Genomic DNA, 24,463 nt, shown 5'->3' on the forward strand with positions numbered 1-24,463 from the left:
GCATGTCACAATAATACTAAATATTTGGTATTTCAAGGAAGAGATACTGGTGCACAGCTTTCCCTTTTTCACTGGCTTACAAGCATGGCTTAGTGCTGGGTTAATGGTTGGACCTGATGAGCTTAAAGGTCTTGGCCAACCCAAAGAATTCTATGGTTTGATGACCAATTGAGAAATGAGCTCTGCTGCCTGCAGGTCCCTGGGGGGTGTGGGCACAGCACCAGGTCAGACACAGCATCCAGGCATAACCAGCATTGTGACACTGACATCTCCCCCAGTGCCAACAAACGACAGTGCCAGCAGGGACAGGAGCCCAGGACCCCCCTGAGGAGAGCAGCAGACAGTGGGAGATGGCACCACAGCCCTGCAAACCTTGTGCCTGCACTGTCAGGTGACCAAATTCCTCAGGAGGCTCTCACAGGTGAGTGGTCTCACGCCTGTTCCATGGATGGCACAGGCACCACCTCCTTCCTCAACAGGGCCTTACAGAAAAGAGCGCTGCCCAGTTATTTACCCCCCCAAAATCTCAGTGGGAGGATTTCAGCCGCTCCTGCAGCAGCTGCGTGGCCGCAGAGGTGACCCCGCCGTGTGGCTTAGCAGGGACATGGTGCCACCTCGTGGCACGCGGCTCCGAGGAGCGTCGCACGTCCCTGTCCTTGCGGGATGGCCATCCTCCCAACGGGAGCATCACCCCGCAGCGCTCCAGCACCTCAGGGCTGCTGGTGCCTCCAGGGTGGTACCTGCACCACGGGCTGGTACAGGCCAGCAGTGAGGGGATGGATGGATGGATGGATGGGGGAAAACAAGCAGAACAGCCAAAATTCTGCCATCCCCTAGTCCCAGTATAGTCTGCAGAGTGGGTAGGACTCAAATCAGTCATCACTTCTGGAGATCCACTGTGGGATTCATCACCTATGGGGTCCTTCTCCCCTGTCCTGCTATTCCCTCCTGGATCTGTCCTTCTCCTTTCCCAAGCTCTGCCAGGAACCCCCTGCCCATCCTCTCCTGCTGACCTGCAGAAGACTCACTCATCTGTACCAAAAATGGCTTTGGTCCCCTCCTGTGCTGACAGCAAAAACCAAACCCCACTTATGAGAGTTCAGGTTTTGTTCTTAGTGCTACAAAACAGGAAGAAAGATGGGTTCATTTATCTAGGTAAAAATAAGAATATTAAAGACAATGCTGAGGTTTGGCACTGTTACAAAATAATAACCAGCTGAAATACTTAAGGAATAGAGTCTTTCTTTTTAGTGAAACTCTTTAATTCATAACCAGCAATGAATAAGGAGTATTTAGGGTCTAACCTCCCTTTCTAATTGATGCCATCATGGTAGTGCCTAGGAAATTTGGGGCTCAGTAGTGCTGTACTGGGTTCTGTCATGCTGTTTGCAGTATGGACTCAACAAAAGACAATCATTATTCCAGGAAATCTGCCATGGAGATCCCAAACCTTTTTCTGCCAAGTAAGACATTAGAGTTTGATCAGTGACCAGAAATCACCTGATAAGGAATTTATTTTCCCTCTACTCTTAGAAAGGCTGTTGCAATGATTCCCACCCTTTGAGACAGCCTTTTCAGGGGTACCCTCTGTACCCATCCCACTGCCAGCTTGGCTGCTCTCTGTGCTCTTTCCTTTTGGGTTGGGACATTCCCAAATGGATTAATTAACAGCAAATGGATTAATTCTGCTGATTATTTGTTCCTCCTGTACAGATCATTCCTGGGTGCTCTAAAAGGGAGTTGGAGACATAATGGCTGTCAGAGTCAGTGGTAGATATGGTGGGGTTTACATCTAAAACACCAAATATGAGATTTTCCCCAGAGGGCCAAGAGCTGGAACTGGGAGCATTTTGTCTCTGAAGTTCAGCTGACAAACCCAAGGAGATGATGCAACATTCTTTACAGGCATATATCACCCAAAATTAGCCATCAGAGGCAGGCCTTCCTAGTTTATTTTGTAATTTAGGAGGAGGTTTTTAAAGAGAGTCTGTTCTCCTGAAGAAGTGAGCTCCTGCTGCTGCAGTGGTGTCTGTGTAAATCGGGGGCTGCCAATGAGCCCTCAGGCACTTAGCAAGGATTTTCCAAGGAGCCTAAGGGCTGATACACACTTGAAACTCAATGGGATTCAGGCCCCTAAATGCAGTAGGCAGCTTGGAAAATCCCAGCCTTTGAAGTTAAAGGAGACACTGACAAAAAAAAAGCGGCTAAAACCCCTTAAAATAATAAATGTCAGACTAATGCCACCATGAAGGCTGTGGGTGCTCTGAGCTGTGCACCCAAAACAAGGCAGTGGCAGGTGGCCACCAAAGGCAACCAAGAGCATGAAAAGCTCCATCCCTGATGTCTCCTGCTCCATCAGGAATTGCAGTAGGGTTTCTCCACATCATCATTTCCCTTTCTGATGGATGCCCCCTGTGTGGGAATGATCCAGGACATTGGCTGGGACATACAATGTGTGAGGAAAACATGAAAAGTGCGTTTTTGGTTTGGTTTTTTGTTGTTGTTGTTGTTGTTTTCGTCGTGGGTTTTTTTTGTGTTTTTTGGGTTTGGTTTTTTTTTTTATGGAGAAGAATCTTAGGGCATTAAAAGTTGGAGAACTCATCTTCATTATTTCTCTTTAAAGTTAGTTATGAATTGAGAATGGCTCTGCTCATATTTCTCTTTTATTTGCTATCTCCCCAGGCTAAAGTGTTGTCTATTTATCTTACAGATTAGGTTACTTTTTATGGGGTTCCTGCTATTATATTTCACCTCTAACTTTGTTAGTTTGTGTTTGCTATTAAATTACCTTGAATAAAATGGGCGGCTGAAGGACATTTTTCAGCTCCATCCTGAAATGAGGCTCTTAATCCTGTTTCTGGCCCTGCCCCTGCAGCCCAGCCCACAGGGACAGAACCAGGTGTGTAAGAAGGGCAGCAGGGCAGTGTTTGTGTCAACCACGGGCTCTGCAGGGTGAAGCTGCAGCAGAGTCGTGCCTGCAATGCCAGTGGGTTCATGTGCAGTGATTTTGGAGGCTTCTCTTTAGGAGCAGGTTCTAATAATATTGACATCATCACAAGATAAGATCCAGGACTAGTTAAATCACAGCCTTGCAACTCAGTGCTCCTTTGAGGATTAGAAGAAGTCGCTGAGCTGTCACTCTAAAGCTGATCATGGACTTGTTTAACTATGTCATCCCATAAGACAGCCCTTTCAATTATGTCAACCTGTCTGCTCTCCCTAGACTCTAATTTTAGAGCAGCAGTAGCTAATATTCTTGGAAAACTGATCCACCTCCACAGATCTCTCCTGTCTGTCTGCTGCTGTTAACAGAGTATACTGTGGGGAGATGGGACTGCTTTCCTTCCCCTCCTGTAATAAACCTAATAAAAATAGGTACCATTAGTTCCTTTGTGTGTGGTCTCTTTAAGACACTTATCTGAGCTGTGTAATGGAGATGTCATGTCTCCTCCACAGAGGGATCAGGCAGCATCACGGGGTCACTGCAATAAAAATAAAATCCAGTTTTAAGAGCCTGGTACGAAATTATGAGCTGAAAAGCAGGACATTGGGATTGGAGTTCAGAGACCTGGAAAAGGCAAATGAGAGCTGGAGTCACCCTGATGTTAATGCCACAGCAGTGGCTCTGCAGCTGGAGCAACAAGCAGGAGCACTGCAGGCAACGAGGTGGCCTTGGGGACACCAGGGACTCATCTGTGTCTTCTGGATGGTGTTGGGAGGAGTTTGGGGCACACAAGGCAGAGAGGAGGTGGATGGGCCTGGCTGTCCTGGCCATGGGCATCTCTGTGCTGTGCTGTCATTACCCAGGTGCTGGAAAGGGGACAGACCCTCCCTGAGAGACAGGATGGAAGCACATCCCTGGCTCCCCATCCACGATGTGCCTGTGGCTGGCAGTGGTGTTGGACAGTTGTTCCCCTGCTGTGCCATGAATGTCCTCTTCTGAGGGGTTTTATTCCCCCTTTAGGATGCAATGCAGGTCCCAAGGCAGAGCAGGCTGGTGTGGTGGGGTGGATAATGATGCTTAATACCCCAACAAGAGGCAATCCCATGGACTGCAGGGAGAGAAAGGGAATGACAAAAAGCATGGGACATGGGGAAATGCAATAGGCCTCCTCCCATAAAAACTAGAAAGGAAGTAGAAGGGATGGATGAGAAAAGAGAGGAGGCAGAGAGTCCATGCAGATGCAAAGGAGGGAGGGGATTGCCATCCATCCCAGCCAGTGTCACCATTCAGGTGGCAAAGGGGCCCTTTGCAGATCATTTATATAAAACCAACACTCCACAGGCTGCCAGGGAACGCTGCCTCCCCCAGACTCCAGCAAGTTAGTTACACATAGCTTTCCTTTCACAAATCCATGTTGGCTGCCCCTAATCAAATTCTGCTTCTCAAGCAATTTCCCTTGCTAATTCCTCCAGAATCAGCCCTAACCCACCTATCCCCTTTGTCACTAAGCTAGCCAGCCTCTAATCACACACTGCACTGTGTGATCCTTTCCCAAGTAATACAGGGTTCTGCACTTCCCTCTGGTTCTCAGCAGCCTAACCTGTCAGGAGCCACCTTCTAAAAATATCACTAAAGACCTCAGCTAATTTCTAATCCTCGTTTCTATTAAGATGCCTGCCTGTACTGTGTGGGTTTCCAGACTTGGGATTTACAGCCTTCGTTAAGAGCATCTAATCTGTGCAGAGCCATTTCTGTTGTTATCCACGAGCAAACTCCTCCCTTCTCCACCATAAAACAGGATCCCTTTGGCAGCAGCTCTCCAGCCTTCAGGGCACTCTCAGCCAGCCAGGGAACCTCTTCCTCTCTGCTTAGCTCACCCCACAGTTTTTTGGCAAGCCTTCCTGGGAAGATCATGGGGATCCCACTCCTCTCAAACACTGGGTAGGTGCTTTGTAGGGAAAAAAAAAAAGCAGCCTTCAAGCTCAGCAGGACATGTGGGGTTTTTTGCATCTCCCAAGATTCTGAGTTGTACAAGGAAGCTGATGCATAATAGAGCCAAGCTCTTGAAGTACCTTGGATAACTTGACTTTCTCTTACTATTTGCATTTGGATATTTTTCTGCTGTTTCCTCTTCCATTTTAAAATTCACCTGTCCCAAACTGCCAGAACCAACCAAGTCAGAAGAACAGAAGAAATGGGGGAGAGTGCCATACTCTGGCTGTCCCCTGACCAGGCTGTCCCAGGGCGGGTTTTGGGTGTTCCCATGGATGTGGCACAGCTGTCCCAGAAGACCCCAGACAGCAAACACCACAGTGGAGGATGTGAAATCAGAGTTTACCCTTCAGAAACCTGTGGCAGAATGTAATGCTCTGTCAGCTCAGCTGTTCTGTGGAGTAAGGGTTTATGTGAGGAGATTTGGTAATTTTATGGGTTTAGGAGAGAAAATTAATTGAAGAGTGGGCAGAGTGTCTGGCTGATGACATGGTATCATTTAATCCAGCAGGAATGTGCTGTTGGGAAGTGCTCCAAGTGTGTTGGCTGCCTGTTACACCCACAGCAGTCACAGGAGTCACATGAGTGCCACGTTGGTGGGTGACGTGGAAGGTGGAGCAGTGGCACATGCCACTCCTGGAGTTCAACAGCACAAAGTGGCCTGTGCAGGCAGTCAGCAGATGCAATCCCAGAGCTCCCCTTTGACCTCACGGCTCCACTCTGTGTCTGAGTCATGCACCACAGCACAGTCAGGTGTTCATGGGGAGAGCAGGGGCAGAACAACACTTTGTCATTTCTCAATCCTGTAGCAAGTGTCATGAAATCACCAGTCCTCCTCTGCTCTGTATGAAGCCAGCATTGTCACACACCTCCAAAGATCCACGTTTCTAAAACACAGCTTGATCTCAAGGTGCCTTGTCAAAGTGAGACAAGCATTTAAAACAGAGACCAACTGGGGAAGTTTCTGCTGGATCTGGTCTCCATTACCAACCCCTACCACCTCCACCCTGAGCTCATGTCCTTGCCCTTGCCCTATTGCCCCAAATCTTTTCTCACCCCAGTGCCTATCTCCATTCTTATTCTTATTCTTATTCTTATTCTTATTCTTATTCTTATTCTTATTCTTATTCTTATTCTTATTCTTATTCATTTTTCTTTCTTTTCTTATCCACATTCCCACCCCCATTATTCCCATTCCCAGGCCCCGCCCCCGACCGTGACTCAGCCGCCCCCCGGGCTCCCATTGGCCGCTGCCCGCGCACGCGCGGGGGGCGGCGGGGCACGCCATTGGTTGTGACGGCAGTGACGTCACGGGGCGGGGCGCGGCGGGAGCGTGACTCAGCACGTGGCTGCGCTGACTCAGCGCCCCGAGCCGATAAAGCCGCGGCGGGCGCGCCCGTCCCGGGGCTCCGCTCTTTGCCACCGTCCCCGCGGCAGAGCAGGGTCCCCGTGTGCCATGGAGCTGCCGTGGCTGGGCGAGCACTGCTCCGAGCGCTCCTGCAAACAGCTGGGTAAGTGCGGGCTCGGAGCGAGCCCCGAGCAGCGCCCGCCCCGCGGACCCATCACGGAGGGTCCCGGGGGCCGCTGCTGTCCCCGAGGCTGTGCGGGTTGCTGGGAGTAATGCCAGACACCAGTGCTGCTGTGGTACCCCCTCAGCAGGGCTAGGGAAAGAGTGATAGCTGTTGTTCCTGTAGGTGTTAAATTGTTAAGGAATGGCTTTTCAAGAATAACGGGATTTTTGAAACTGGGCTTTGCGTTTGTACTTCAGCTCTTAGCTCTTGACTAGTTGCTCACTAAGGTTTCTGCTTTTGAAGAGCTCCTGAGGTGCTTATGGCTTGTGTTTGTCTTATGTTACAGATAAAAAAGGAAAACTTACCACTCTTGCTCTTTTAATATTTGTGAAGAATGATCTAATCTCTATAGAGATAATTGGATTGTGGCTCGACAGAAACTGCTTTAGAATTTACGTGTAGACTTCTGTGAGTACTCTAAGAGTTGTTAGCTTTGTTCCATAAAAATGTTTTCGTTTTTACTCTTCTCACAGATTTCCTTCCTCTGAAATGTGACGCATGTGGGGAAGTGTTCTGTAAAGATCACATCCGTTACGATGACCACAAGTGCAGCTCTGCCTACAAGAAAGTGAGTTCTGTATGACCTGAGTCATAATTCACCCTGCAGAATTGCTGTGTCATTTTTAAGGGCTGCTCTGAAACTCCACCTGTGATTTCAATAAAAGTGGATGGGAGAACCTCAAGATGCAAGTTAAAGATACATCTGGATTTCTGATATATAAAAACCTGTCATTTTAGAGGTCACATCTGCTAGATTCTAGTTTTTTTTTCACTTACAGTGCATCTCCCCAGAAAGGAGTGCTTTATATTTCAAGGAATGTATTGTGGTCTAAAATTTTCTGGGGTCCAAGTCCTGTAAGTTGAAGAACAACAAACATGAAACTACAGAAGAAATAAATAGAACAAGTGGGTCCAAACTTTGATCTCTGGCCTGTACTTGGGCTTTGAAGTATTCAAAGGCTGTAATTCCAGAAAAGCCAAAAGGATATTTAAAGTCAACTTACCAAATACATTGCTACAATTGGTTTGGCAAAGCATTACTGTGTGGTTTTTGGATGGGGATTTGCAGTTACTGTTGTGAAGTGTGTCTTTAAAAGCATTAGCAAATGAGAACATTAAACATTTAGGAATATATTCCTATTATCTATGGGTAAGTCAAGGGGAAGGACACAAAATAGGGTTGGATTTGTAATGGTTGGACTTGCTTATCTTAAAGGTCTATTTCAATCTAAACAATTCTTTAATTCTGTGATGCTGATCTGTGCTGTGTGTTCTTAGAATGTGCAGGTGCCAGTGTGTCCCCTCTGTAACACACCTATCCCAGTGCAGAAGGGAGAAATCCCAGATATTGTAGTTGGAGCCCACATAGATAAGGACTGCAAGTACAACCCAGCCCAGCAAAAGCAGAAGGTAAGAAAACTGCTGCTGAAGTCTGAGCTGCCTTCCTGTGCCGTCAGCTCGGTCATGGCTCACAGAAAGCAAACATTGCCAACTCCCTGTCCTCTCTCACTCAGATCTTCACAAACAAATGCACAAAGCCAGGCTGCAAAAGGAAAGAGATGATGAAGGTGGTTTGTGAACAGTGTGGTAGCAGCTTCTGCATTAAACACCGGCATCCTCTGGATCATGACTGCAGAGGGAGCAGCCGGCCCATCTCCAAGGCAGGGTGAGCTGGACTTGGGATACTTCAGCTCAAGATGAGGTCTCAGGGCTGGTATCAGGCTTGGTGGGGAGCTTGGGCAGACAGGGAATTCTGGAAACTACTGGTCATGCCAATGAAATAGCCACGATTTCCTCTTGTGTCTCAGGCCAAATTTCTGAGCCAAGAGAAAAAGCTTGTCAAATGCTTTCCTGGATTTTCAAGCTTAGCTGTGTCAGTCTCTCCTAATTGAGAATAGACACTGGCCAACTCAAGCATCCTTTGGGGTCAAGCTCCACATATTAGAATCCTAAAGCTCTATCCAGCACTTTGAAGTAACCAAGAATAATCAATATCCTGACAAACCAAGTTTGAACTTAATGTTAATAAAAAAATCTGTCTTTTGCAGGCAGACATACCTTGACTGTTCTGTGCAGTAGGACTGTGAGATTTGTGTGACAGATGCAGATGATTAAACTGGATGGAAGAGTGAAAATACAGAGTGCATAGGTGCTGAGCCTGGTTGTGTTTGTTTGTAGATGTGCAGCTCTGATGAGAGCATCTCATCCCACCTTCAAGTCCCCGGGAGCAATTGGAGTGCCATCTAATGGGAATCGTCAGCACAACAGGTACCAGGAGAAAAGACAAATTAAAACCAGGCTGTGGCAGTGCCACTGTCACACCTCTGAGTGCTCTAGAGCTGGTGGCTGACCTGTAAGTGGTGTTGGGAGTGCAGTAGAGGGGCTCTGACAGCAGAGGTAAATCCCTGCTCCTCTGTAATGGAGTGATTAAAGTCTCCTCATAGACACAAGCATTGGGACATCAAATTGTATCTGCAGGCTGCTCTCCCACCTGCTCAGTGAGAGGTTTGGCCAAGTTCTGGGAAAATGGTGTTTCATCAGAGTGAGAAAAGCACAGCAAGCTCCTAAATTAAAATAAATGGCCCAAGCCCTTCCCTGGCATGTTGTAGCTCATGTGACTGAAAGTTTCAGTTGTGCAACCCTTACAGTGCATTTTTATGTCTTACAGGTGCAGATAGTAGAGGCTCTTCACATCTGGATCAAACCTTTAAAATGAAGTTAATATCTTCTATCTCTCTCTATAAGTTTCTATGCAATTAACTTATTTTTGTATCATAATTATGTATGCATTCAATAAACTGCTACCCTTTCCAAGCCAATGTTATTTGTTCCTCTATTTTGAATAAAAACTTTAATGCTATGGAAAATATTTGATGTAGGAAGTGAGGTGGTGGTGGTAGTGAGGTAGAAGATTACAGTTGGTATGAAATACAGTTATATTTGCTTAGGTTGTGCCAAGCCTGAACTAGGGATCTCCTAAAATGAAAATGTGAAATACAAGCCACTGTCATATGTCTTAATCCTTCTGGAAGTGTTCTGGCTCTGCATGACAAAAACTATCCATCTTGGATTCTGGATGTCATTGGAAGACCTTTATTTATAAAGCCAAACCATCTTTTTTACAGGTCCTTTTTCAGGTCCTGTCTGAAGGCTGGTGCTCACAGAGGCACGTGCAGTAGAATTCTTCATCATTTATTGTCCCTTAGACAGAAATCTAGATTTGCAGGAATATATTTTGTGGTTTCAGTGAGAAAAGGAAGCCAGAGAAAGTAGCATTAACTGTGTCTTGTGTAATGAGAATAAAGCCAAAATACAGCGTTGTTTAGGGAGGCTGCTCTTGCTGTCTTCCTGAAAAGCTTAAACAAGTGAAGTCATGGCAGATAATGCTCCATCTCTTATCCTGATCAGCTCTCTTGGCTCTTTAAAACTGCATGAGTATCCAGCTGCTTAGCTTGAGGCCTGAAATATTATAGGTTGATGAAATGGAAATGTGCTGTTAATGAACAATGCTAATTCCCCAGATGGGATCTAAGTAGACCTCTCATCCAGCTAATTGTGAGAAAAATGCCAGGGCTTTCTGATGGTGTCAGGGGGTCAAGACCTCAATTTCATGTGTCATTGGAGCCATTCCTCTGCATGCTGGGGCTTCTGGGCTGCAGTGTTGGCTTAGGGCTACCTGGAGGGAAATTGCAGCCCCTTCAATGCCCTGCAGTGCTGCTGAGGTGGGAGGAGAAGCACTGTGAGGAGCAGTGCTGAGTTCCCTGACCTGGGAAAAGCCACCTCTGCTGGTACTGTAAGAGATGGGAGTGCAGTTAGTGCATGTGGTTTCTACATCCTTGGGGGTGCTGCAGCTATGCAAAGATTGTTGTATCTCTTTTTGAACAGTTTAATCCTTGGGGTGGGAATGCTGCCTGAGGAGGAAATGTGGATTTAGGGTCCTTCACAGGGACAGCACATAAACAATCAACACCTTGAGTCACAGGCCTTTCCTAAGAAAGGACAGATGTCATTTCTGTCCAGCACAACACAAATCTCTGTGCTATCCCATTTTATGTTTGACCCAGTCTGATTTCTCATCCTGGAGAAGTTTTTGGAGAAGATGACAGCTAGCTGGCCAAACTGCACATGTAAAATAGATATGAGTTACACTGAGCACTCCACATAATCTGAGTTTTTGCAATCCTGCAGCCAAGACTGTGATTTGATGGTATCTGTAATACTGTGTTCAACCACAGGATGTCACAATAGGATATGCAATAACACAATCTATTTTAGGAAGTCTAAACATAGAAAATATTGGAGCAGAAGCTCAAATTACAGCTTTAGTTTTAGGTACCACCACCCTCTGATTATCCCGTGTACCAACACCCTAACTCAGCCCTAGCACACTGCTATATTTTATATACATTTTTTATTTTTTGAGCATAATTTCTAACCAGCACCCATTCCAAAACAATGCCATGCACCCCAGTGGTGCTTTGGGAATTCCAGGTTCTGACTGTGCTGTGAGGACACGGCTGGGGGCAGGAGGGCACCTCGGTGTGGGGAGGAGGTGGAAAAGCAGAGGTTGCCCCTTCCCATCAGTGCCTGCAATGTGCAGGGACGTGTTTGCCAGCAGCATCTGCTCCCACATCCAGCATCTCAGGGATGCTGGGATCCAAGCAAAGGGGAACAACAGCCCTCTCTCAGGTTGTCCTGAAAAATAATGTGTCATCTACGTGTGTGTATGTGGCCAAAATTCTGGCCTTTAAGTTGGCAAGGGGACTTGGAAAAGTTTGTGCATGGGGTATTTACAGAAAATGAAAACATGGAAACCAGCTTGCTTCCTGGAAATTGTCCTCGGAGGTGTTTTCTCCATCTGTCAAACCACACCCTTGGCCTCTTCCCACGCATTCCACCAGACCCCATTTGGACACGGGTACTACTGTCTCACACTTCAGCATCTTTTAGGATCTGGAGCCTTTAGGATCTGCGGGCTCGAAGGGATCGGAGCCGTTCTCCAGAGAGCCACACCTCAGTGTGTCTGCTGGGGGGGGGGTCCCTGCCAGGCCCTGAGGGGTCCCAGCAGGGTGCGGGGGGGATCCCGGCCTATCCCTGCCGGGCCCCGGGGGGTCCCAGCAGGGTGCAGATGGGTCCCTGCCAGGATGCGGGCGGATCCCGGCCAGGACATGGGACGATCCGTGCCAGGCCCGGGAGGATCCCTGTCAGGATGCGGGTGGATCCCGGCCAGGCCCAGCTCCCGATTTCGGGACCCTCCCAGGCCAAAGGGCGGGGCCACAGACGGAGCTCAGCGCGGGAAGGTGACGTCACCCACACCGCCAGAAGCCGGCGGAGCGTTCCTCCGCACACGTGTTCCTGATGGGTGCTTTAACTCCGAGCGCTGCTTTCTATTGGTCACCAGCGTGATTGACAGATCAGCAGCCAACCAGGTACCGCCATTTTCCCCGCGTAGCCAATGAGAGTCAAGGGCGGGCGGCGGCGCCAAGCGTGCGGCTCAGTTGAATGTGCCGGGGCGACGGCTGCGGGAGGTGCGTGTGGGGCGGGTGGGGGGCGCAGCCCTGGCTCCCCTCGGGGGTGGCGGCGGCGGCTCCTCCGGGGGTCCCCCTGCCCGCACGGAGCTGCGGGCGGGGCGGGGAGGCTCGGTCCGGCCTGGCCACATGCGCGGCGGTGGCTGAGGGGGGTGCGTTGGGATGTGAGGGGGGTTCGCGTTGGGATGTGAGGGAGGGTTTGCGTTGGGATGTGAACCCAGGGTTTATGTTGGGAAGTGAATCCGTGTTGGGGAGCGGAGCCGGCGGCCTGTGCAGGGCTGGCTGGGGGCTGGGTGCCCTCCCGGGCCGGGCACGGCTCTGCCTCACACGTGCCAGGCCTGGCTCCGCTATCCCGGCAGTGCCGAATCTCTCCTTTGGCACCTTCTGTTCTATTGGGGACCCCCCGAGGTGGGCTTGTGGGTTGTTTTGTATTTTAGTGTATAATTCAAGGTAGATATTTGTGACTGAGCGATATTTGCCTGTGTGGTGAAAGTGACGCCGAAATTGGCACTGAAAGTGACAGTGTTGGGACAACTGGGGAAAGTCGCTTAAATCAGGCGTTCTGGCAAAGAAATAGTACGGAGTTACAACTAGACCTGCTTTCAGACCCAGCTGCAGTGTTGTCTGGGACTCCTGTTCATGTTCATCCTTGTTTCAGTCTAAAATAAAGATAAAGCTAGTGAGACAGTTCTTCGAGCATAGTTTTACCCTGTTAACCTATAGGAAAACAGAAAAGCTTGCAGTTTAATCAGAACTAGTGGTTTAAAACTGTTTAGTAATCAAATAGCTTTACATTTTCCTTGTGAGGGCACACATATGCATATTAATGAGATTATTAACAGTCATGTGAATGTATTTTGAGATGATGGGATGTTATCTGAGGTAGGCAGTTGATCAAACAGTTCAATGTGGTGTGTTCTAACCTGCAGAAAGCACAACCTAAATTATGGGGAATTCCTACCCGGAATATCACTGAGGCATTTTTCACATCAGGGCCTCAGAGGACAAAAGGTGTGGAGAATCCTACAGGGGATTGGCATTTGAGTTTTACAGTACCTTAACTACAATGAATTTCTAAAGGAATACATGAAAATTCTCCAAAATGAATCAAATTTCAGTGCAGACATACATTTCATAGTTGGGTAGTCACAAAAAAATATCATAGCAGTGTAATTACAGTATAGCTGTCTGTATATGAGACTGATATTTAATATTAAAAAAAGTTCTAACTGCAGTTTGGTGGTTTCTGTTACAGGACAGCATTTTAGAATGCCAAAAATGATCGTGGAAAAAAAAGAAAAGAAGGCAGAAAAAAAAGAAAAGAAGGCAGAAAAAAGAAAAAAGCTGAAGGAAGATGTGGCCCAAAAGGATGAGCTAGAATTGGAAACCAAACCGAAGAAGAAGAAGAAGCAGCAGAAGCTGCAGGTTTGGCTCTTTAATTCAATACAAAGTGGATTTGTTGTTGCTGTAGATTCTTTTCTGAACATGAGTTTGATTCAGTTGCAGTGATTCCTTGGATGCAATATTCCTAGAGTTAAAGCTAAAAGGAAATGATAAATTAAGCAAAATCTGTGTGCAATCATAGCAAGCAGAAGGGTAATCTCTGTTTGTTTTGGGTGTTTCTGTGAAAAACAGAGGATGGATGTGGGTGAAAGGTGACCCAAGTGAGGAGCTGTCATATGGGAATCTCAGTGCAGCTTCAGTCTTCATGTGATCCTGAGTGCCTGGGAAAACATGAAAGATGTTTTCTTGGAAGTTCTCCTGGTTTTTGGACAGAATGTCAAGTGGCCAGAAGGTGTCAGCAGTCTCTTTGTATTCCTGAAAGTTTTATGAATTATTTTATGAGAATAAAATTAGCAATCTCAGTATGTTACTTAAGTAAGAACTTGGAGTTGGAAGGGGTTTTTATGGGGTCGGGTTTTTTGTTGTTGTTGTTGTTTTTTTGTTTGTTTTGGTTTTTAAGTGGTGGAAATTATGCATAATTCAAGGACAATTCAGTTCTGATATTCTTAGTGGTTACTCTGGAATGAGGATCAAAGAACTGTAAAGCAATTCAAGAAGTAGAGAGGGAAAGCAGTTTTTTCCCTCAGGAATTCTTGAGGATCACCTCAAGAAGCTGTGGTCTTAATTCTCTTATGTTTCCTGGCCTAACATAAAATATATGTGAAAGCTGCTTGTTACTTTCTTTATCATGACATGTGTATCTCAATGGAGCTCATATAACTAAAAATTAGTACTTATTTTGTTATTAGACTTTATTTAAGCTCATTGACAAGAACATATTTGAAGAACTCTTGCATTTGTGTATCTAAGTATTGCACTTAGAGTTTGGGAAGCTTAGTATAAAAAAGCCATCCTATTGGCAGAAGCTATTCAGAGGACTGTGCAGTTTTGAACTCAGCAGAAATGTTCCAAAGTAAGAAAAAAATACATCTTTGTCAAAGCAAAAATAGGAAATTTTGTCTTTATAGCTTCACAAGAGAGAATGTTTCTCTTTTCCTTTATATTACAGAGTGTGGATTTGCTGTGCTCTAAATGAGGGAAAATAATTTTCCAGGACAAAACAGTGTGAAATTGAAATGTCAAAATGAGAATTTTATTGCCTGTGACAATCTATAATTTCATGTAAAGCTGCCAAACAGCCAAGGTGGGCTTCAAGCTTCTGGCTAGTGAGGCTTTTTTGGACCATCTGATGTGCAGTGTTCAGTTCTTAGAACACCCAGATGAGTTTTGAGGGCTGTGCAGGCTGTAGGACTGTGACAGAAAGAGCAAAGAGCAATGGAAAGAGGAATCCTTAATGCTGTTAGGGAGCCCCAATAAGCACAACAGTTCTTGGAATCATAAAAGCTGATGCCAGTGGGTGGCTTGAACATGTATATAGTGAGTTTTAGGGAATGCCATAAAAGGTCTATGACAAACCACTTCTTGGCATCAGCTTCATAAACTCTAACTGTTGATGGAGGAAAGCCTAAGTTAATAGACCACTTCTTTTTTATTTTATTTTTGAAATAACTGTTGAGAATGAAAAATGTGAGGCAGTTCTTAAATAATTTTACTTTAGAAGTGGTTAAAAAGTGAATTGCTTGGCAGTTTGGTGGTTACTCAGTGTAAGTACTCCCAGCTTTGTGAAATGCTTGGTTAAGGCACGCTGGCATTTATGCTTTAAAGTGCTTTTGGTCATCAAATCTTGTGAGCATGGAAAGTGTAACAGAACAAGGTAAAACTGCTCTGTGTGCACAGGAAGATCAGGAGGGGCTCTGGGGCTGTGCTCAGTCAGTGAATGGTTCCAAGTAGGAAATGTGGAACAAATGTTGGGCATCTGCTGAGAAGGTTTATTCTGCACCTTTACTTCCTTTAATTTGATTTCTGTTACTTTAAAATAAGCTGGAATTTTGCTAGATCTACAGGAATTCCTGACTCATGGTGCCTGCAGTCTGATGAGCTGTGATTGGTTTTTAATGCAGTAATTGAATTAAAGGAAACTCTTCCTGGCATTCTGAAAGTAAGGATGGGAAGGCTCCAGTTTTTCCCAAGGAGTCTCATCTGTGGTAGAAAGAAGTGAGAGTTTTTAATGGGACAGAAGTTTCACTGGTTCATTAAGCCATGTTCCTGTGATTTACTTTTTTTCTTTTCTTTTTTTTTTTTTTTTTTTTTTTTTTTTTTTTTTTAGTTCTAGTACAGCAAATTTAATCTCCAAAGTGGAAAATACAAATGTCGAATTGATTTTGTTATAGAGCTGGAGGCAGGCTAATGTGTGTTTTCAGTGACTGGATTTAGTGTACACTGATCATTCCTTCAAGAAATTTATTTCAAAAATTCTTACCAGCCTTAGACTATGGCATTTTTCCTTGGAACAGCTTGACCTTTCAGAGTAATCTTGATGTTTTATTGATTTTCATCTACTCAATTTCTTCTGTTTACACTAAATAGCAATAAGCAGTTCAAGCCCAATATGAATGTTTTTGTGAGTGATCTTAGAACCACACAGCTGTAAATATGACATCTCTAGTGGAGCTGAATTTTAGAGTTTAAATAAGTTTAAAAACTTAATTCAGCCTTTCAGGTTTTTCTGACTGATTCTCCTAATGTTACTGTTCTATTTACCTACTTGAAACAATTGCACATATTAAACAGATTTTTTTTTTAATCACTAGATATTAATTTTACATTTTTTATAATGGCATTTATAGTTTGCTAACATACTTATATGTTGAATGTTATCTTATATGCTAACATACTTATATGTTGATGAAATGGAAATGTACTGTTAATGAACAATGCTAATTCCCCAGATGGGATCTAAGTAGACCTCAATCAGAGTGTTTAAGTTTTTCCTTTCAAACTGTAACATGGGTAAGAAGAAAAGAGATTTAAAATGTGCCATCTAGACTGGTGGTTTGAAGCTGACTATTGGATTCTTGGGTAACAACTGCCTGATGGATCTTTTTGGAAAAGTTGGTTTTGTTTCAGTCCTCTGAAAAAAAGAAATGCAATATTGTTTGTTAATGCGTCAGCTTGAAATAACAGAACCCTTAGAAGTGTTTCTTTGCAATTACCCCTGTTTTGCTTCTGATTGTGGATTTCTTCAGACCTATATCTGCCCCAATGGCACAAACCTTTCTGGAGCAGCAGTCCTGCCAGGTGCAGCTCTGTAGGTAGGGAACAACGTGTGGCTGCTTTGATTCCCAGGGCTCTTTGAGTTCTGAACCCCTTCTGTGTCAAAGGATTTGTCATTTACGGGCAGCTCTCGTTGCTGCAGTGCTGTTTGCAGAGCTGCTGGCTTTCTGCAGAACAGTAGGAAATTCTTTCAGAACAGAACATCTATTAGGCAAGATTCACAATTCATAATCCATGAAAACAATATTAATTTCCTGTTCCTTCCCAATTTAGTCTAGTGAATGTTGTAACTTCAAGGAAAATGAAGATGAGTAAGGGAAGATCAATCTTTATAAATCAAATCCCCTTGTTCGTGGTTGAAGGGTACTTTAGGTAGTGCTCATACAGCCAGTGGGTGTTTCCTTGTACTTCCTTGTTATCTCCAGCATTGCAAGCGGTTGGAGGAGGAGGAATCAACATTTTCCTCAGATAAAGGCAGGATCAGTGGGAAAGGAATTTAATTTCTGAGATTCCATACAGATACTACAAACAATGGCAAATAAACAAGTAGCTCATAATGTTTCTTTCATCAAAGTGTGCAGGTGCCCAAACAGTAAGATTTGTTTACTAAATGGAAAAAGGCAAAATTTGTAAAGAAAGGGTTTTTCTGTTTGGCTTTTTGGAGGTTATCATAAAGAGCAGTATAGAATTCTTAAGCTGCAAAGCAAACCACCAAAAAATAAAAAAAGATTATTTAACATCACTGTTTGGTTGGAAAACCCTCTAAAATTATGTTTAAGCTGTAGAGACCAACATTTTGGGCATGAGCTCGGTGGAATAACTGGGTGGAATAACTACTTTGATATGATCTTTAATGCTGCTTGTAATCAGGTAACTGGGGTAGTAATTTGAATGTTTAATGAATGCAAACCAGACATTGGTGCAAACTGATCCAGCAGATACTGTAAAGCTATTATCAGACAGTGTATTTATTTGTTTGACAACCCACTAATTCATCCCAAAGCCTGTTCTTGAAATAATGAGTTGTGGATGATTTGCAAACAAACTCAGTAATCCATTATTGTTCCCTTAATTTATTTTTCTAATTAATGGGAAGCTTATCTTGTAGCCATCAAAATAACTTAGTTTATCTTTTCCCATCCTAAAAAAATGCCATGAAGTTAACAACTTAGTGTGATGTTGCAGGATTTTTTTCTGATTACCAGGCTACCACTATTAACTGTATTTTATATACATTAAAAGTATATTTTGGAAACTGCATTGCAATTCCACTGTCCACTCTTCCTGCACTTGTTTGGTTTTGATGTACTTGCTTCATCCTCCGTTGTAAGCATTAGCATTATCTGAGGTCATTGATTTTTGTTCAAGGATTATGTAAAAATCTTTAATATTTTAATATTTAAGATTTAATTTTAATATTTAAAGAAAAAAAGGAAATAAATTCTGAAAAGTTAATTTTATTTAGCATAACATCCTAAAATAAGAATCTCGTCTCATACTGGGGTTTTTGGACCAATTTTAAAGTGTCTTTAACATGCAAATAGAGTTTTGTCCATGTTATGAAGAGAAGATGACATAATCTTTCATCTTCCCCCATCCCTCCATCTCCCCCTGTGCCTTGATGGAAAGATCCATCAGCAGAAAACAGTTTCCCAGAGATAAAGGGGGAATGGGAGCTGTTTCTCAAAATGGCCAAGTTAAATGTCAGGATGGATGTTATTGTGCTAGGTTTTGTCAGTCTATAATTAAAGTATTGGGCCTATTTCTCTTTGCTTTGGGCTGCCTTTCAGTTGAATGTTTATTTTTGGGTTATTTGTTTGGGGTCTTTTTACTTGCACAAAGAGACAAGTTTGCTGGCCCACTGGCTGTCAGTGCCTCTCTCTGTGTGGTGGCCTTCTGATAGTTATAGGAAATAATTACAAAGCTCTAAATTCATGGGGCAGTTTTGGCTTACTGTGTGACATCTTGCTTGGTTTATCTGCTTTCTTATCTATGCAATATTTCTCAAATTAGGAAAATTTTAAAAAAACAACTAACCACAAAACAACAAACTTTGAGGGCAGCTGGTTATGGGACTGAAACATTTGTTTCCTGCTAACACTTCTTCATCAGAATATTGATAGAGTTGCTTCAAATTATTTTATTAAATTAACCATACATTTATTTGTTTTAAAAAGGGGGTAAATTTAATTATGACACCCATGTAGTGTTTATAGAGAATAGTAGGCCTTCTGTAAACAGACATGTCTAAGAAGGCACAGAATTGTGTCTGAAATATGGATATGCATAGATTAGGCTGAATAATTTTACATTCCTTTGAAAATTATTTTTGTAATGGTACGAATAGATTTCCCAGGAAAGAGTATTCACAGCTGGGAAAACAGTTGCTACTTTGAAGATGGTTTTCCCAGGCGAAAGGCTCACGTCCCCAACTGTGTTTGGTATAAACAATACGTGGTGTATTTCTTACTTGTGTTTAGAGGAATTGTGCATTCTTCATTACATATTAGCCAACAAGAGTTTCATGCTAATTCTTGGTATTTGCCTTAATCTGTATCCATTCAAAGTTAATTCCCTACTTTTATTAATAAAGCCAGGGTATTAAATTGATGGGGAGTTTGGTGGTGAAACAGAACTGTCCCTTCTTTGCTGTTAAGAGGGGAAATTCTTCCTTCTCTGCTTGGAGCACGTACTTGCTGTTTCCTCTCAGCCCTCATTCTCTGCTTGATGGTGAGACCTTCTTTGATGGCTCTTGTTGGATTTCCAGTATAAATCCTTGCTTTCCTGCCTTAACTGCAAATATATTAACAAAATTGAAATTCAGGACAGGATTCCCACTTGTGGGTTGAATTTGTTGAGTGAAGGAGCAAAAGCAAGATCTGCTTGACTGTGTCAGCCAGCTCCAGTCCAGTGAGAACACTGTTTTCTGTCCTTTTTCAATGATAATTTTCTTCTGGTTCTGTATTGATGACTTCTAGCTCCTCATAGAGAGAGGCATCATCAATGAAAATTGCTGGAAAAGGCCCAAATTGAATATAGAAAACTTGGCACAAATCCTCAAAATACATGTAACTTCAGTTCAAAAGAAGTCCTGTTAACATGTTTGAATTTGCAAAATGCATTCACTTGGCAAGAAATTAACTTGTAAGCTTGACAGGGTGTTTGCTGCATTCTGATACAGGATAAAGAACAGAGAAATGGGCATTCAAAGGCAATTATTCTTGACAGGGCTTGAAACTAGGAAGTGTGTATAGCATAATGTATTAATTCAGGCCTGATTCTTGTGGGTTTGTCACTTCCTCTTTATTGCTCTTACTACTGTTTTGTTAATGTTAATTGGCTCAAAAAACCTAAAATGGCACAGATTTGGATATTTAAAATATGCTTATTCTAAAAAGCAGTCCTGTTCTTGATGAAATGTTGCTGCTTGTTTAAACAGTGTGGGAGTCTGGTATAATGAATTTTATAAAATATGACTTTTTGTGTGTTGATGAAATAGATTCAAAAATCAAAAATACCCAATGTTTTGGTGCAGATAAAAGGGGGGATGATGGTTGCTTCTGTAGTATGAATGAGAAATGAGATGTTTTCTCATTCAAAATGCCTTCTGTGTTTAGATGCAATATTGTGAACCACATGGAAGATCAGTGTATATTTATGTATGTTAATAAATTACAGCATAGATAAAATGGCTCTTGGGTATTAGATCAAAGCTACACAGATTAATAAATACTTGGAAAATGCTTGTCTGTTACATCCAACAAGTAATTAGAACAGAAAATTAATCTTTTGACTTTTAGAACCTGCCTGAAATATTGAGGGTACAAGCATGAAGGTATTTGACAAGGAAACCAGACTCTGTCTTTGAATGCATTTACCTATTTCTAATTGAATCCCACAGGAGTTCTGTAGGACATCAAACAGAAGATCATCAACCAGTGTTTTATTACATTTCTCAGCATTATCTTAATAATTTGCATCTGTAAAGCAGGCTATTGCAAATAGCATGTCCATAAGGGCAGACAGCTCTTCCTACCATCTCAGAGTTTGAAAGATGTCAAAGCTGTTCAGAGAATGTACTGAGGGCTTAGAGCTGCTTTGCTTAGAAAGGAGCAGAGTGGTTATGTAAAGAGAAGAGAAAATCTAAAGTATCTGTGGAAAATGCATGCTTTTAGTTACTGTCATTCCATCCTACCTTTACACTGTGGACTGAGTCCTAAAGGAGAGTTATTAATCCTTACCCACTTGAAAAATAACTAATTGCTTACAGAACTGTTGTACTGAGCTGTAATACAGAGGTCATTGAAATTGGTCATGGGCTTCTTGTGGACTTAGGAGCTCTCATGCACCTCACTGGCTGATTCTTTTTTCAAATTACCTTTCGAATAGAAAGTTTTTCCTATTTTATTATGAAAATCCCATGTTCTGTGGTTTTCAAGCTTTTACTTCAAAGACATCTTTTAATAAACTTGTGAAGTAGGGTTTTTTTAAATTGTAAAATTTACCATACTTTGCTTAAACTATGGCTGTCTTCTTTACATTTGTCTAGATTAAGTCATGATCTAGTTTGAGCTTAGAGTAGGAGCAGGCAACTGTCATGATCTGATAGGTTTTGGAATAAAATCTCTGGCCAAGGTCCAGAAAGTCTCACGCAGTGAGAGTCAAGGAGAGCACAAATCAGCAGGGTCAGTTTTCCATGGGTCCTCATGCACTCCTTGTTTTGGGCTGAGGATGCTCAATGGATGTTTGGGTTCTGTGTCAGTTCCAGCAGCACCTCTGCCAGCAAGCCTGGGCTTTTGATCCCACAACACCCCAACAGTGTCACCCATCAGCAGGCAGCTTTAATTAGCATAAGAAAATAGCATGTCATGTTTCTCACTCTAGTAGAGAATGAGCTTGTAATATCAGAAGTAATTATTCTGGCTTTGGAAGCCAAGCTAGTTTATAAATTGAGTTTCCCCCACACATCACTCTCTGTCTCTTCTTCCCACCTTGATACTCAGTTGTCAGGTGGATATTTGGAATGGTATCAATTGTTTAAGTGAGCTGTTTCCTTGGTTTGCTTCTCAGTTTGCTGTGTGCTCTTTACTCTGGAGCACAAGAGTTAAAAGGTTTCTGTAGTCAGGTACGGGCTATTTCTCTTTTGTAGTTCTGAATGGAGAGAGAATGAAAGGAAGAAAATCTTATTTGCCATTATATTACTGTTTCTATTGAGGGAATGCCTGGGAAAGGAAACATTTCTGCTGCTGAGGCAGAAAACAAATCTATCTCCAGCACTATTAGGCAATTCTGCCACTGAGCTCTTTCTGTAAAAATCGCCTTAACTCCAATTCTAAGGATAATTTAACAATATCCTAATAATTTTCCTGTTTCTCTACTATGTCTTTTTTTCTCCCCGTGGTTTTTTTTAAAGTCCTTCCAGAAAACACAGTGAATGCAATTTGAAAAGGTCTTAAACCTCTTGAGTGATTTTGCTTGCAGGTCAAGTGAACTGGGACTTGTAAGCAAAGCTGCTGCTTTGGAAAGGCTCACCCTGCTGCATTAAATATTTATTTTGAGAAGATAGGGTTTTACTTTTTGGTAGTGAACAGCTCAGTAGTTTAATTTAGAACTTTGAAATGTCTTGTGTATACCTGTAGCAGACTGTTTAAGCAATGTGAGAAAACAGGTTGGAAACTTGAAAATGGTTTTTATTGTGGGGGTTGAACAGTTTCAAAAGCCATCCTAAATCACAGGTGACTGTGTGAGACTCAGACAATCATCTTTATATTTTGTAATGGCATTTAGTGGACTTCTGTAAAAGAAATGAAGTAGCATGTAAGAAAGGGAGTTGAAAGTAGAGCGGATCCTGCCCAGTCTTCAGAGGGCATTGCTCCTGTGTTGGCACCTTGGGTGGCTCAATATGCAGCTGTTTTTTCTTAGCTCCTGCCTGTGCCATGCTGCTGTGTGATGGAAATCCAAAAGGAAGCCCAAACCCAAGGGTTAAAAGTTTATTGTAATAAAAGTCACTGTGGAATAAATAGTTTGGACAATACTGTTGAAGAAAGAACACCTAAATTATAAATATGACTGGAGGGTGTTCAGATTTTCATATCTGGTGTCTCTGAAACAGCACAGGGCGTGTACCACAACCTCCCTGACAGCAGAGCTTAAGGGTATAGGGGAAAGGTGTTCTGTGTGCATGTTTTAAAAATGACTTGTTCCCCATCACATGTTGTTCCTGTTTTACCATAAAAAAGAACAAATAAACAATTAATTTGACCCCATGCTCTTCTGTGGTGAAAACTTTCAATGTTTGTCTGATGGTCTGAATGGGTAAGGTAAGACTTAGGGTGAAAGGGAAGGATAGACACTGTCCCTTAAATTCAAATCAAGCCTTATCTTCGTTGTTTTCAACCAAAATCAAATTAATTCATTGCTTCACCTTCATAAGTAGCTATTAAAATTCAAACCTATTTCTTCATACACTCACTTGTTTTTAGTTATGCAGAAACAAGTTCCAATGGAATTAATGATAATCAGGGTTGAACTTGACATGCTTTTACTTACGGTAAACCACTCTTTAACACATTTTTTATGTGACAATCCTAACCATTTAAAATTGTCCAGACAACCTTTTCCCTTTTGCAGTCTTAATAAACAGCTGAGAGAATACAGCAAAATCCTTACACGGGAAAAAATTCAGTTATACTCTAACACAACTTGATGGCTGGAAAAAAGATTAGAGCCTGCACTGTACAGGCAGTGAATTTTGTTTGAAACACAGATACTTAGTCTGAAATTTTACAGGCGTTTTCTTGTAAAACTTTGTGCTCAATTTCTTTTCAAGTTTTTGAAGGGAGAGGTGACTTTTGTTGCATCTTGCCCATCTTATGTCAAAGCCTTGCACAGAATGTGGGATCGCCTGACTCATTGATTCAAATTCTCTGTCACATGCCCTCCCATGCTGTAATGCTCTTCATAAATGAATCAAGCTTTATCTTTAGACTGACAGACACTGCATTTTTGAGAGGTGGATGTTGTGTCTGCACAGTTGGTATTTAGTGTATCTCCCAAAACTGTCAAAAGAATGCAAAGTTACAGCATCTCCTTAACATGTTAAAGAGGTCTCACATAATTCTTTTTCTCATATCTTTTTACACAGCTAAGGAAAGCTTTCAGTTGCATCAGGTTCAGACTGGTGCTAGTTTGTGCTGTTTGCATTTATTTTGTTTCTAGATATTAAGTTATACCCTGTGCATTCAAGGCAGTCTTGTGCTAAAGTACTATTTTCAAAAGCAGTTAATGGTTTCAGGGATTTTTTGATTATTCCCTCTCTCCTCTTTTCTGTGAGCTTTTCCTAATACTAGACTTTTCATGTCTGGAAACTTTATATTGAGTATTGCAGCAAAGATTGTAAACAGCTGTGATAAACAGGTTTTTAAATCTCATAGTTGTCATCAGTCCAGTCTTTTAGAAAGGCATATGGAATGTTTTCCTTCAACTCAGCAATGAAACAATTTGAGAGACCAGAGATAAAAAAGTGAAGGAGTTGTATAGCAATTCTTGCTCCTATTCCCTTTTTCCTCTACACTCTAGAAGAGGTTTTATTTACTGGTGATTATGTTCTTTGAAATTTAAAAAAAAAGGCACATCAAGCTGAGATCCTTTTCGTGCATGGATAAGCCATAGTCACGAGTTATTGCAAGATGCTGGTTTGCAGAAAGCATGTTGTGTACATAAACACATGGAAGTTGTATGACATTTCTGTAAATATTACTTTGCACAGAGTTACTGTTTAAAAAAAAAAAAGCTTTGGGAATAAGTGTGCA

The 24,463-nt window shown here is 42.8% G+C and overlaps 2 protein-coding genes across 8 annotated transcripts in view; both read left to right on the forward strand.

Moving 5' to 3' along the window:
* The first annotated feature begins 6,289 nt into the window (after positions 1-6,289).
* On the forward strand, positions 6,290-9,326 carry ZFAND2A (zinc finger AN1-type containing 2A). Of its 5 annotated transcripts, none has more exons than XM_077186954.1 (6): positions 6,290-6,447; positions 6,981-7,075; positions 7,786-7,917; positions 8,022-8,173; positions 8,686-8,904; positions 9,176-9,326. In XM_077186954.1, exons 1-5 carry the CDS (start codon positions 6,393-6,395, stop codon positions 8,855-8,857), a joined length of 606 nt encoding a protein of 201 aa, XP_077043069.1. In that variant the 5' UTR covers positions 6,290-6,392; the 3' UTR covers positions 8,858-8,904; positions 9,176-9,326. The 5 variants fall into 5 exon arrangements, with proteins under 5 accessions (XP_077043069.1, XP_054499595.2, XP_054499596.2 ...); XM_054643620.2 differs by having other exon boundaries at positions 8,686-8,860; XM_054643621.2 differs by having other exon boundaries at positions 8,686-8,775.
* A 2,493-nt stretch (positions 9,327-11,819) lies between these two features.
* CHLSN (cholesin) overlaps positions 11,820-24,463 on the forward strand; it is a 120,293-nt gene continuing 107,649 nt past the window's right edge. Inside the window, exons 1-2 of one of the 3 annotated variants that reach the window (XM_077186782.1) lie at positions 11,820-11,936; positions 13,291-13,460. In XM_077186782.1, the coding sequence (XP_077042897.1) occupies positions 13,305-13,460 (156 nt within the window). In that variant the 5' untranslated portion in view covers positions 11,820-11,936; positions 13,291-13,304. Of the gene's footprint in view, positions 12,036-12,092; positions 12,188-13,290; positions 13,461-24,463 lie in introns of those variants that run through there. The other 2 variants (XM_054643404.2, XM_077186783.1) reach the window with 2 other exon arrangements.

The sequence above is a fragment of the Agelaius phoeniceus genome, chromosome 16 (genome assembly GCF_051311805.1).
Source record: "Agelaius phoeniceus isolate bAgePho1 chromosome 16, bAgePho1.hap1, whole genome shotgun sequence".
NCBI lineage: Eukaryota > Metazoa > Chordata > Aves > Passeriformes > Icteridae > Agelaius > Agelaius phoeniceus.